This window comes from Salvelinus sp. IW2-2015, linkage group LG15, assembly GCF_002910315.2.
Source record: "Salvelinus sp. IW2-2015 linkage group LG15, ASM291031v2, whole genome shotgun sequence".
NCBI classification, from domain to species: Eukaryota; Metazoa; Chordata; class Actinopteri; order Salmoniformes; family Salmonidae; genus Salvelinus; species Salvelinus sp. IW2-2015.
The window spans coordinates 2,928,761-2,942,730 of NC_036855.1; the positions used below are offsets into that span (position 1 = coordinate 2,928,761).

Here is a 13,970-nt window from a genome sequence, read left to right on the forward strand (position 1 = left end):
GAGAGAGAGAGAAGGAGAGGCGATAGGAGGGAGGGAGGATAGGAGGGAAGGAGGTATAGGGAGGGAGGGAGAGAGAGAGGATAGGAGGGAGGGAGAGAGGTAAGGATGGGGGAGGGAGGGAGGAAAGGATGGGGGCATGGAGTAAGCACTCCCAACCCTCTCCTAGTGAGACAGTAAGTCAGCACTGTGCCAATCTTGAAGCTCTTGGAAGGGGCCTTAGAGTGTGTTCCATCCTGCTGGAAAGGAAACTGCTCTCTCCTAGTCCCATAAAACAGAGGAGCAGGTCTCCAACAGCAACAATCTTCAGGGACTGGAGTGTTGGAGTGTTATTCTTCTCTTCAAGATATAGAAAGATATCTTTTTCAATCTCAATGAAATATTATTTTCATTAGTCACAACAGCTATGTGTTTGCATGTTTTTTTCTGGAATGTCTCCAGCCTTGCTCTGGCTCTCCTCTCCTTTCCTTGCTTTCCCTATCTGTGTCTTCCTCCCCTCCCCTTTTCTCCCCTCCCCTTTCTCCCCTTTCTCCCCTCCCCTCCATTTCTCTTCTCTCCTCTTTCTTTCTTGCTTCCCTATCATTGTTTCGTTCCTCCCCTCTTCTCTCCTCCCTTCTCCTTTTCTCCCCTCCCCTCTCCTCTCCCCTCTCCTCTCATCTCATTTTCTCCCCTCTTCTCCCTCCCTCCCTCTCTCCCTCCTGGCTTTCCTCTCTCCCTCCCTCTCTCCCTTCCTCTCTCCCTCCCTCCCTCAGGCTCCCTTAACCTTAAAGCTGTCCGCTGAACAGACAGCACACTCCCCCCTCAGCCCCAAAAGGCCCTTTGAGAATGGTAGGAAGCTGATGTCACCAGTAGTGTTTTCCCCCCATTCCAGTCACTCCCTCTCATTCTCAACGCAGTGCATTCAAACATGCTTAGCGTTGCTCCTCCAGGCTAGTCTAGGTGTGGACCATACTCCAAGTCTCATGCTCAAGTAGCACTATGAAAGAGGGACGAGAGAGACTAGAGGTGTCACTGTGCTGATGATGATTGGGGTTGTTACAGTATGGCGACGTGGCATCACTGGTATGGACACATCCCCTAAGGAGCTACCTTCTTCTCCTCCTGCAAGGTGACAATCTCGTGGTAGCGCGGGACGACCAGCTCGGCCCGACTCTTCTGCCCCTTCCTCACATTGACGTTCTCGTACTCCGTCGTGGAATACCTGCGGACGGACATGGGATAGGTGGAGGAAATGGGAAGTGTATTTGTCAGCAGCTCTTAAGCTTTTAGGAGGGAGGATTTATTTCCCCTGTCAATCATCTCCAAATGACCCTGTCAAAATCCAATCCAATTTTATTTGTCACATGCTTCGTAAACAACAGCTGTAGACTAACAGTGAAATGCTTACTTACGGGCCGTTTCCAACCCTGTTAATCACATCTATCTGGGAATGGGAGAGGATGGGAGAGGATGGGAGAGGATGGGAGAGGACTGATTTACACGTCCAAGCCAAGCTCAATTGAAGAGAGTGGGGGATGTGATGGCTGGGGGAACGCAGGTGCCCTCCCTACTATTGAGCTGTTGAAGCCTTTAAAATAACTATGTCGGGAGGATGCACACAATATCCAAAAGTGCTTAGTAAGACTCATTCTCACTCACCATCAATAATACTGTCAGGAAGTGCATTGTAAACAATGTTAAAGACTTTAATTTTACTTTGGAGGCAAAAATGACTGAATAGTGGAGCTTATATCCTGTGTTGTCATTTGGCCTGAGTGGATTTCGATAAAGAGGAAAACGAATGCACATTTCAGGGAATTTGATCCTGTTGTACCAATTGCCTATACAGTTGAAGTCGGAMGTTTACATACACTTATGTTGGAGTCATTAAAACTMGTTTTTCAACCACTCCACAAATTTCTTGTTAACAAACTATAGTTTTGGCAAGTCGCTTAGGACATCTACTTTGTGCATGACACAAGTAATTTTCCAACAATTGTTTACAGACAGATTATTTCACTTATTTCACTGTATCACAATTCCAGTGGGTCAGAAGTTTACATACATAAATAGCTTGGAAAATTCCAGAAAATTATGTCATGGCTTGAGAAGCTTCTGACAGGTTAATTGACTTAATTTGAGTCAATTGGAGGTGTACCTGTGGATGTATTTCAAGGCCTACCTTCAACCTCAGTGCCTCTTTGCTTGACATCATGGGAAAATCAAAAGAAATCAGCCAAGACCTCAGAAAGAAAATTGTAGACCTCTACAARTCTGCTTCATCCTTGGGAGCCATTTCCAAATGCCTGAAGGTACCACGTTCATCTGTACAAACATTAGCACGCAAGTATAAACACCATGGGACCACGCAGCCGTCATACCGTTCAGGAAGGAGACGCGTTCTGTCTCCTAGAGATGAACGTTTGGTGGCGAAAGTGCAAATCAATCCCAGAACAACAGCAAAGGACCTTGTGAAGATGCTGGAGGAAACAGGTACAAAAGTATCTATATCCACAGTAAAATGAGTCCTGTATCGACATAACCTGAAAGGCCACCTAGCAAGGAAGAAGCCACTGCTCCAAAACTGCCATAAAAAAGCCAGACTACGGTTTGCAACTGCACAAAGATCGTACTTTTTGGAGAAATGTCCTCTGGTCTGATGAAACAAAAATAGAACTGTTTGGCMATAATGACCATCGTTATCTTTGGAGGRAAAAGGGGGAGGCTTGCAAGCCGAAGAACACCATCCCAACCGTGAAGCACGGGGATGGCAGCATCACGTTGTGGGGGTCCTTTGTTGCAGGAGGGACTGGTGCACTTCACAAAATAGATGGCATCATGAGGTAGAAAAATTATGTGGATATATTGAAGCAACATCTCAAGACATCAGTCAGGAAGTTAAAGCCTGGTCGCAAATGGTTCTTCCAAATGGACAATGACCCAAAGCATACTTCCAAAGTTGTGGCAAAATGGCTTAAGGAAAACAAAGTCAAATTATTGGAGTGGCCATCACAAACCCTGACCTCAATCTTATGGAAAAGTTGTGGGCAGAACCAAAAAAGCATGTGCGAGCAAGGAGGCATACAAACCTGACTCAGTTACACCAGCTCTGTCAGGAGGAATGGGCCAAAATTCACCCAACTTATTCTGGGAAGCTTGTGGAAGGCTTTATAGGAAAATAAAAGCTGAAATAAATCATTCTCTCTACTATTATTCTGACATTTCACATTCTTAAAATAAAGTGGTGATCCTAACTGACCTAAGACAGGGAATTTTTCCTCTGATTAAATGTCAGGAATTGTGAAAAACTGAGTTTAAATGTATTTGGCTAAGGTGTATGTAAACTTCCGACTTCAACTGTAGATGTGTGACTGCCGTGGTCCTATGGATCTGAGTCACTGGAATGGAGAAGGCTAGGCGTGTGTTTAGTAGCAGTGAAGTGTTCGATGTGAGGAGAGGCAGACAGCACTCACTCTTCAGGATCATATTGCCCTGGTCCAGGGCCCTCTACTCCCTTCACCTCGCCTCGCTTCCCTGTCATCTTCCCAAAATGGACGCCTTTGTACTTCAGAGAGAAGCTGGTTTCTGCCTGTGGAAATAAAACAGTGACGATGGAGGGGGGTGGTTTCTATTTTAGAATGTTTTTTTTTGCTTAGCTTTCTTTAAGATGGGATGATGAATTTCCACTAAATGTCAGTATATTTCAGAACAGTTGAGATTCAGCGACCAGTAATCTCTTTCCTTTACAACCTCCCTCACTTTTACTCTGGCATTTGAGATATGGCACAGGGGCTGTTAACACACAGGAATGACAATAAAGACAGTTCTGGAAATGAGCAGCCCTTTTCTACGTAATCATGGGTTCAGAATGACATGGCAGGTTTGAATTCAATCAGCGACACACGAACAGTAACTGAATATGTCAGTCAACAACACAAGCTTCATCCAATTTGYGAACACTACAAACTGATCTTTAACAAAAATACTGTCTAACAAAATGGTACCAAAATACGAACTCCTAAAGCAAACCAAAGCAACTCAGGTTATAAGTAACTTAGTCTGCATTGAAATTAATTGTACACTGTGATGCATATCGAAGTTAGGAAAAAAAGGTTTATTCATCAGAAACCCAATAGATCAGTGGTGCCCAAACAAGTCTTATCAGCATAGTTTTCCCTGTTTTGAAAGAATGCCATCAGACAGCTACTTAACTCCATGACGTGATAAACTTGGTGGTTAAAAACACATGTCAGTCAGGAGATTTAAAGCCTTTAAAGACAAGGAGCGAGAGGGAGAGGAAGAAAGGAATTAATTGATGCACTCTTGATAACCCTAAATCACTGAGCTCTTTCTGTCAGCCTGGAGTGTTGATATAACCTACCTGACTAATCTCTTTCTGCCAGCCTGGACTGTTGATATAACCTATCTGACTAATCTCTTTCTCGCCAGCCTGGACTGTTGATATAACCTACCTGACTAATCTCTTTCTGCCAGCCTGGACTGTTGATATAACCTACTGACTAATCTCTTTCTGCAGCCTGGACTGTTGATATAACCTACCTGACTAATCTCTTTCTGCCAGCCTGGACTGTTGATATAACCTACCTGACTAATCTCTTTCTGCAGCCTGGATGTTGATATAACCTACCTGACTAATCTCTTTCTGCCAGCCTGGACTGTTGATATAACCTACCTGACTAATCTCTTTCTGTCAGCCTGGAGTGTTGATATAACCTACTGACTAATCTCTTTCTGCCAGCCTGGACTGTTGATATAACTACTACTAATATCTTCTGTCAGCCTGGACTGTTGATATAAACTACTTGACTAATCTCTTTCTGTCAGCCTGGACTGTTGATATAAGCTACCTCAAGGACGTTGTTGACTTGGTTAGTCATTAGCAAATTAAATATAGTTTAATTGAAGGCCAGACCAGTGGGCGGTGCATTATTTTAAGTGAATATTGTAATATAACATGAAGAATAATTACTAATGGTCCTCTTTTTTGACACCAGAATAAATGAACAAGGTGCTTTGTGGAGCTTCGATCATTAGCTATGGAAATAGTTTTCGGGCAAATTAAGAGGCCCACTGGTGCATTAGATCGGCTGCTGCTAATGGAACTCTCTCACACAGAGTAAGTGCAAACACACGCACAAACACACTCACTCACTCACTAATGAATTTACTCTCACCACTCTCACTGTCATAACTTGAGCGAGCATGCGAGTGTGTGTGTGTGTGAATGCRTGCCTGCGCGTGCTCCTCTCTTACCACCACTGGGTTGTAGAAAGCAGGTCCTAATGTATCATCCTTTGCTGGTGCCTTTTGCTTGCAAAGAAATCCCTGTCCATTGTCTTCATAGCCAAAGGCCTGCCCAGGAGATGGGATGGAAGGAATGTCTGGCTGTGGCAGGAAGTTGAGGCGAGTAGGAACACCCTGAAGCCACTAGTGGAATATACAACATAGGAAACACATTAACCTGCCCAGCMAATTCCTGAATGGGAAACCTGAAATTCACTACTTCCATGTATCTGCTTCCCCTGCCCTCATATTTAGCCTTATATTGAAGTGTTGTACCATCATCTTTTCAGGACAACCAGAGCTACAAGTAGAATACAAAACAMCTTAACATAAACAGTTGTATTCTGTAAGGACAGAAATTGTTTACTCAGTGGGAAAGGAATATCCAACTACTCAGCCACAACTGTATGGAGTTTGGAATTTGTGACAGCAACTATGTGAGCTTATTACAGTATTATAGACACTATGTCCTGGGCGACAAACCCTTACTCTTACATTCTAAACACTCTTGTGTGTCTTGTAGGCGTCATAGAGAAAAACAGATTACATGTGCATGTTTGAGAGAGTCTCAGCTTTTCATTTTGGGTTTTGTAAGAAGAACCATTTTCAGATCCGTCTCACAAACACTGTTCTCACAAACACTGCTCTCACAAACACTGCTCTCACAAACACCTGCCCCAATCAACGGTCGGCATCAGCAAATGCAGAAGAAATAGACGAATTCAGAAGTCTGTAGCACAAGCACACAATGTCTAAGAGGGTGTGGAAGCACACAAAAAATAACAGATGATAGCGTGGGACTGAAATGATTCAATGGCTTTTTTTACTACGTCTTCTGCATAATCTGGTTTAAGTAGCATCATTTGATTTGAGTAAAGATGTTGTTGTACAGACTTAAAATATGTGCAGTGACAAGGTGGGATGGTTCCCCACTCATCTTTGCAGTATGTCACAGAGTGTGCTAAAATGGAATAGCTTAGGCTAGTACATGGGTGTATTCATTAGGGCACACCGTAGCAAAACATTTAGCAGTGGAAAACTATTTTGCAATGACAACAAGTGTTTCTTATTGGACAAATTCAGGTAGATACTTCCCCGTTTCGGCCTGTTTGCTTCCGTTTTGTTTCTAGTGAATACACCTCAGGGACACATACCACCTTGGTGCGTCTCTTCCCCGGAGGCTCACTCTCAGCTCCCCTCAGTGTGTTTCCTGCTGCCTGCCGGACGTTGTACGTTCCAGGGCCCGGGACTTCTGACACCACCTCATCAAACCGCTTTGATCGATTCTTTAGACTTTGTCCTCCCAGAATGTTATCCTACAAGGTTCAGATCAATGTCACCTTGGTTTATGATTATCTAAGCTTGGGAATCAAATTGAACCCAATACATTGATTATTCAGACCCATTTGACAAGACTGCTAGAAAGACAAGTGAATTGAATTCACACTTGGGTGGATGGATGCATCCATGACTTACCTTGCTATGTGAGCTGTTGTATTGTCCCGGTCCAGGCAAGGCTTTGTCATTGCTGGACCTGTGGAACATTGAGGGCCGGTTGGAGAGTGAGAGGAACGGAGCATAGCCATCTGCAAAACAGTGATAAATGTCAATGGAAAAATGCCTATACACATATTTTGAACAWATTTTATACACTGTCACAACTTGTAACAGTATATATATTACATTTTCAATTTCTTTCAAGAACAGCATACTTTATGAATCTGAGATCAACATGATTAAATATTGGATTAATCACAAATTGTGCAAGTACGTAACAAAGGCTACCTTTTGCGTCAATATGGCTACTTCAAACAGAAAACATAGCAGCTGAGCAGATAMGTCTACATACATACAGCATTTTAGCCATAGGCCTGCCCTACATGGATTTCAGATAAGCAACAGTCATAATAACTCRTTTAAAAAACGGACAAATTATGACAATTTGCGAGCTTGTTCCTAAAATGCTGCTAAAACTTCCGTTCGAAAACATCAACAATCCTACCTGATTTTTTGGTTTTATATTGAATGACCTCGTATGATCCTGGCCCAACTTCGGACGTGGTGCTGCCCACRGTGAGGTAGGTAACTCTTGGAGCGCGCCCATACATTTTCACCAGCAATGACGCGAAGACAAAACAACTCCGTAAAATGTCAAATTAAATCCCTATAKACGTAGTTTTGTCGTTTCCCTCTGTAATTTGGAGTTAGTAAAAAATCCTAATGGAGCAAAAAATATKATTTATTTTCAGCGCTACAATGTTATTGTGCGTTGTTGCTTAGACACTGGTTACGCCAGTTTGGAGTCACGTTTCACCCGTTGAACAATGGAAGGATTATGGAAATAGAACTTTACAATGATTCTAAAGGCTGTTGAAGAACCTAACATGCAAAAAGCAAAACATTAACTTCTGTAATGTATCAGTTATTACGATGATAATTGTTTGTCACCTCATTTGAAGGCAATATCAGACGGAGGGAACACTTTTTTTTAGAACAATGATGCCATCTAGCGGTTTAACATATGTCATGCAGTTGCATCTGATGACGCTCAGTCACTGTGATGCTCCCAGTAGAATACTCTTGCTCCCAGCCCATGTGATTTGATAGAGCAGAAATAATTTAWAGATCAGACAAAATAGAATGTTGAATGACAACGTATCTCCACCCGGCACAGCCAGAAGAGGACTGGCCACCCCTCATAGCCTGGTTCCTCTCTAGGTTTCTTCCTAGGTTTTGGCCTTTCTAGGGAGTTTTTCCTAGCCACTGTGCTTCTACACCTGCATTGCTTGCTGTTTGGGGTTTTAGGCTGGGTTTCTGTACAAGCACTTTTTTATTTATTTATTTATTTTATTTTACCGTTATTTTACCAGGTAAGTTGACTGAGAACACGTTCTCATTTGCAGCAACGACCTGGGGAATAGTTACAGGGGAGAGGAGGGGGAAGAAAGAGCCAATTGTAAAATTGTAAAATTTCAGCTGATGTAAGAAGGGTTATATAAATGCATTTGATTTGATTTGATTGGATTCCATGCAATGGCATTTCATGAGTTGCTATGTAGGGGAATGCTGAGGATCGATGATATGTGCATAGTTTTGAGGAAGAAACAAATAAATAAGCCATATCCAATTCAATATTTTAACGATCTGATTTTTTTTTTAAAGGTAATGAAAGCCTAGAATTTGAATTTATGGTAAATGTATTTGATTCGGTGCATTCTTCCAAACTGCGGGTGGCAGCACAATATCGTCCAGTCGGCCGGAATGCTACAATTWACAAGAAGAAGATTGATTAAACTCGCGAGAATTCCCGGAACCGTTTCTGCTGGTGAGAGAGGTGTATGAAGAAAAGACGAAACAACAAAGTAAAACTGGCGCGGGCGCTACTTTTAATAATAACTTTTTCATAAATTCATAGTTACAGACCACAGTAACTAACTATTGAAACGTGTGGTATTAATTTTGTTAAATAACGTCGTTGGTAGAATTTCATAATGCCAAGTACCACATCTTTGTTGGAGACCGAGGAAACTGAGCCGGAGATCCCGCCACTAGTTGTGCATGCATTCGCCGACATAGGCCTGGATGACCACTACAGACAGACGGAACAACCCGAGAGCCTCTTGCATCCACGCCCGGTCTCTCATTTCAATGTGCTTGGTGCCGTGCTGGACCTGCAGCCTATACAGCACCACCATCCGACACCAACGGAAGAGGACGAAGAAAGAGCTAACGAAGACGTGTTGGGAGAGGATGATTTCAACAAGAGGCTGYTTGTGCAGGCCCAAGTCTCGGGACTAGGCTCTGTTATGCTACCTGGAATGGATACGCCCGAGACACTCTTGCTGTACAATGAACTTGACCACGGCACACTACAACAGGCTACGGGAATGATGATTTTACCATCTGTGTATGGAGAGCCTGGCTATGAAGTTGAGACATCGCTGCTCATGCGGAGGAAGAGTGTGAACACAACAGAGTGTGTCACGGTGCCCAGCTCAGAACATGTTGCCGAGATTGTCGGTAGACAGGGTGAGTAAGCTAGCTATTATTTTATTTTTTTCATTAGCCTGACGTGTATGTTGGATGCTAGCTTGATTCGGCTAGAGTTAAATGTTATGTATGTTACCAATTTGGTAATTGACAACGTAAAATGTAATTTGGAAACAAACAGCTGGCTAACTGATGTAGTTAGCACCCGCAAGTCGTAACTAGTTAACGTTACTATAACTAGGTCACCCTTCAAATCCACATTTCAAAGTTGGGTAACTGGCAAAGCAAATATCGTTATGTTGATTCTAGCTATCTTTCTCTAGCCATGTGATTGATGAACATTTGGATTGCAAGTTAGCTAGTTACTAGTAGTTAGCTACCWAGCTTGTTTCATGGTATGATAATTATCGAACTTAGGTCGCTAGCTTTGCTTTGTCCAGTTAGCACCCAAAATGATAGCTATGCCTTTGTTGATTACCATGCCACATCAGCTAGCAAGCTATCGCTAGCCAATCGGTGTAATATACCGCGATTTTAGTTTGCTAGCAATCTATCAAATTGTCTTTTCATAGATGGGGTAAATCTTTGATCCTCTTAACTTTTTGTATCGACTGGACTGCCATATAACATGTTTGGCAAATAGTTTGTCTGCATCTGTTATAGACCTCGCCATCTTGTAGTCCTAAAACCCGGAAATAAGTTAGCTATCCCTGGTTCGTTCAGCCATCCCTATGGGAAAAATACATGGGGAAAGAATAGTGTTTTGGAAAAAACGCCGAAAATAAAGTCTGAGGTAAAYACCGGTTTAGGAAATCTTMTACGTTTTGATCTGAGCTAATAGCAGTCAGTTAACAAGACCTTTATGAATTATGAAGCCTTTGATATGTGTTTTTTATTACATKAATTCTTTGTAGCTGATGATCTCATAGAACAAAACGTATAAGATCTCCTAAGTCTGTTTACAACMGACCTTARTTTCAGCGTTTATCGAAAAACGCCATTCGTTTTCCTCATAGGCCTACAAAAAGACGCCATTACTATTTATCTGTGTGGGGAATGGTGGACTGTTGTTAAAACCTTGAGGAAACMGGAAATGACAAAATKGTATAAGTTGGACTTAACACTATCTACAGCGAGACATCTAGCTATGAATTGTTAGTGTCATCTCAGATTTCACAATAGTAAGAAATCAAGATTGTAACTAATTATAAGGATAAAGATTAATTTCTGAGATTCTCCCTTCCAACGTGTATTCTTTTTTTTCTTCTTAGGCTGCAAGATCAAGGCATTGCGAGCAAAGACCAACACCTACATCAAGACCCCAGTGCGAGGCGAGCAGCCGGTGTTCGTGGTGACAGGGCGGAAGGAGGATGTGGTTATGGCCAAGAGGGAGATCCTCTCGGCAGCTGAGCACTTCTCCCTCATCCGTGCCTCCCGGAACAAGGCAGGTCCGATGGCTGCAGCAGGGCCAGGGCTACCTGCTGCACCTTCCCTACCTGGTCAAACCACCATCCAGGTGCGTGTTCCCTACCGCGTGGTGGGACTGGTGGTTGGGCCCAAGGGGGCGACCATCAAGCGCATCCAACAGCAGACACACACTTACATTGTCACTCCAAGCCGAGACAAAGAGCCAGTGTTTGAGGTGACGGGCATGCCTGAGAATGTGGACCGAGCGCGAGAGGAGATCGAGGCCCACATTGCCATACGCACAGGCAACTGTGTGGAGATTCCAGGAGACGAGAACGACTTCCACTACAACGGCACTGACGTCAGCTTCGAGGCGGGAAGCTGTGGGGCGTGGCTGCAGTCGAACGCAGCCGCACCTGCCGGTGCCCAGCGCATGACCGCCAACTACCGCAACGACAGCTCCAGCTCTCTGGGCAGTGGCTCCACTGACTCCTACTATGGCGGAGGGGGGAACCGCATGGCCGACTTCAGCCCCACCAGCCCCTACGTCAACAATAACAACAACAATGTTGGGGCCAGCTTCTGGTTTGAGGAGACTCTGCTCCCCTTGGCGTCTGAGGAGCTGGCAGCACTGGGATCTCCTGGGTTTGACCCTCTGGCCATCACTACAGCTGCTCCTGTACCGCAGCCACAGGTGGTGTGGAGCCACTTGGAACAGGGTGTCCAGCTGTTGGGTGGTCGCCAGGCCCCTGTCCGAGACAGCCAATCCGGCACACCTCACCTCTCCCCTGCCTTCCAAGAGGCCTTGGAACACCCCATGGCCCAGCGGGTTCAAAGGGTCTCCCTCAGTGTCTCAGGGTCTCAAAAGTTCCCAGTCTACGGCCCCACCTTCTCGTCCTCCAGTGACAGCTCCAGCTCTCCCCCAGACTCATGCAGAGGAGGCCAGGAATGCATCCGTTGCCTGGAGAGTGAGATCATCGCAGCCCTGATGCCCTGCGGACACAACCTCTTCTGCATAGAATGCGCCAACCGCATCTGCCAGAGCCCTGAGGCCATCTGCCCAGTGTGTCAGGCACCAGTCACCCAGGCCATACGGCTGAGCCTGCCCTGAGCCCTGACAGGGTTGGTTGGGGGGGGGCAGAGTGGGTGGGGTGCGGGTCCACGTACGTGCCTAGTATTGTCCTCCTGGTCAGGGAACCGATGGGGGTCAGACCCACTAAGTAGCAATGGGATTCCCTAAAATACATTTTATTTTGACGTGTTAATACTCTTCCTACCTTTTTTATTGTGTTTTTATTTTAAATGTATCACATTTTTGGGGATCACTTAACTTATCCTAGGTGTTCAACTGTCTTTGAATCAAGGTTTAAGTTGGTTGTAACATTTTATTTTTCTCCTGGCTTTAGGCCTTTTATTTTTCTGTTAGTCTTTTATTTTATTTTTTATATGAGAAAATTCTTCTCCCTGTCTGCTATTAGCTGTGCTTACAGACAGGAAGTACCAGGATGTGCTACTTCAGTACTGCCATGCTTTCCATTGCAACTTGAAAACATTATCTGTTTACAGTAACTCGTGCCTAATTCCACTTAAGTAATTGAAACATACAACCGGTTTTGTGGGCACACAGTGTTACCATAGAACTCTATAGAAAAAGCCTGTGGCCTTTTAGAGAGCATGTATGTCATTGAACACTATTACTCAACCCATACCTTCAGGAGGTCAGACTGACGATGCATTTGGGTAGTGACCTGGTCTTCCGTTGTGGGCAACTCATGCTCCTGTGTAGGTGGTTGGGTTCCTGACATTCCAGCCATATTATCCAGTATTTTTTTTTACCCACATTGAACTTAACTAGTCTACACCTACCCTAGTGCGTTAAATTGGACTAATGGCCTCCTGACTCTGGTACCACCTCTTCATATGATCTGCCTTCTCACGTTTTGAGTTTTATCATGTGCCCAAGCACTGACCCCATCTCTTCTCTGCTGACAGATGATACCTAGTATTCCCCCTGCTGTCATCCTCTCATCCCTTTTCCCATCCGCTGTAGGCTGCATTACACAGGCAGCCGAATTCTGATATTTTGCCCAATTATTGGCAAAGCTCTGATCTGATTGGTCTGACCAATAATTGGGCTGACTGTAAATGCAGCCATAGAGGTATGCAGCTCAGATGTGTTATTCTAACTTCTGGGGAATACATTGGTTCTCAACCCCAATCTTTACATTTTGTGTATGGAATATTGTTAATGACAGGTAAATATAGACATTTATTTTTATTTAACTTGAAGTTACATTATATACTGTATATAAATATATTAAAATGTTTACAAATAATTATTTTTCCTCTGTGCAGAACTGGGAGGGTGAGTTGCGGTGTACTGCAGGTTGTCAGTGATATTTGCTTGTAGTATATTTCACCAGTATTGAAAAACGATTAGCTGCCGTCTTGTAGTTGAAGGAAAGTGCACATACGCATGTTTTCATAATGTACCGCATTGTACACTGCAACTGTAAAGGCCAAGGATCAAACATGAGCTGCATCTGTACGCCACCAAATTAATGGAATACATGCTTCTTAAATATCTATGCTGTACCAACAGTTAAAGAATTTGCTAATTTTACTACACTTCTGTTATATGTAGGGAAGACTAATGGCATAAATTTAACAAATTGAGTCAAGTTTAAAGCAAACTATATTTTATGATAAATGGCCTTCTAAGTTGTGGCCAAAGCACTGATTTATATATTTGCTGTAAAGAGAATTAAGAGTTTTATTTTTCTGATATTACTTAATAAAGACGGTTTCATTTAAAGCCCTGTCTCGTTTTGACCTACTTTATTTTTTACAGGGTACATTTTTCGAACGGCTGCTGAATGTTAATTTCTAATCAGTAAATGGTTACATTTACTTTCTAGAGATCTGTATAGGCTGGGGTTGTTTCTGAAGTTCCACGAAATATGGTGTTCTACCTCACTGTTAGTGGGGCATGAGTCTAGACCAGGGGCACGTTTTGGTTTTTGCACTACACAGCTGATTCAAATGATTTATTTGTAGTGCTAGGGAAAAAACACCTGTGGTCTAGATTTAGACGAGGAGCTAGGCACCAGGTGTGTTGTACTGCACAGAGGCACGTACTTCCCTAGCACAGCATCCGCCGGGCCCTGGAGTTGATCTGCCTGCCGCAGTCTCTGGAGGTCTGTCTGACCTTGCCTGCCGGGAAATAGGTCAGACATGTGGCAGCTACTGGCCTGGTACGAYAGCTCCCTGTTCTTTCTACATCTTCGGGRRGG

The 13,970-nt window shown here is 43.8% G+C and overlaps 2 protein-coding genes across 2 annotated transcripts in view; one reads left to right on the forward strand and one right to left on the reverse strand.

Annotated features, from left to right (window-relative positions):
- Window positions 1–7,523, reverse strand: part of stpg2 (sperm-tail PG-rich repeat containing 2) — a 77,993-nt gene extending 70,470 nt beyond the window's left edge. Inside the window, exons 1-6 of the mRNA XM_070446826.1 lie at window positions 7,283–7,523; window positions 6,757–6,866; window positions 6,435–6,596; window positions 5,251–5,424; window positions 3,450–3,565; window positions 1,087–1,198 (exon numbers count right to left, since the gene is read on the reverse strand). Coding sequence (XP_070302927.1) covers window positions 1,087–1,198; window positions 3,450–3,565; window positions 5,251–5,424; window positions 6,435–6,596; window positions 6,757–6,866; window positions 7,283–7,388 — 780 coding nt within the window. The 5' untranslated portion in view covers window positions 7,389–7,523. The remainder of the gene's footprint in view (window positions 1–1,086; window positions 1,199–3,449; window positions 3,566–5,250; window positions 5,425–6,434; window positions 6,597–6,756; window positions 6,867–7,282) is intronic.
- Window positions 7,524–8,584: 1,061 nt separating this feature from the next.
- On the forward strand, window positions 8,585–13,496 carry LOC111974291 (RNA-binding protein MEX3B). The gene is made up of 2 exons (XM_024001977.2): window positions 8,585–9,309; window positions 10,542–13,496. Exons 1-2 carry the CDS (start codon window positions 8,772–8,774, stop codon window positions 11,786–11,788), a joined length of 1,785 nt encoding a protein of 594 aa, XP_023857745.1. The 5' UTR covers window positions 8,585–8,771; the 3' UTR covers window positions 11,789–13,496.
- Window positions 13,497–13,970: the final 474 nt, after the last annotated feature.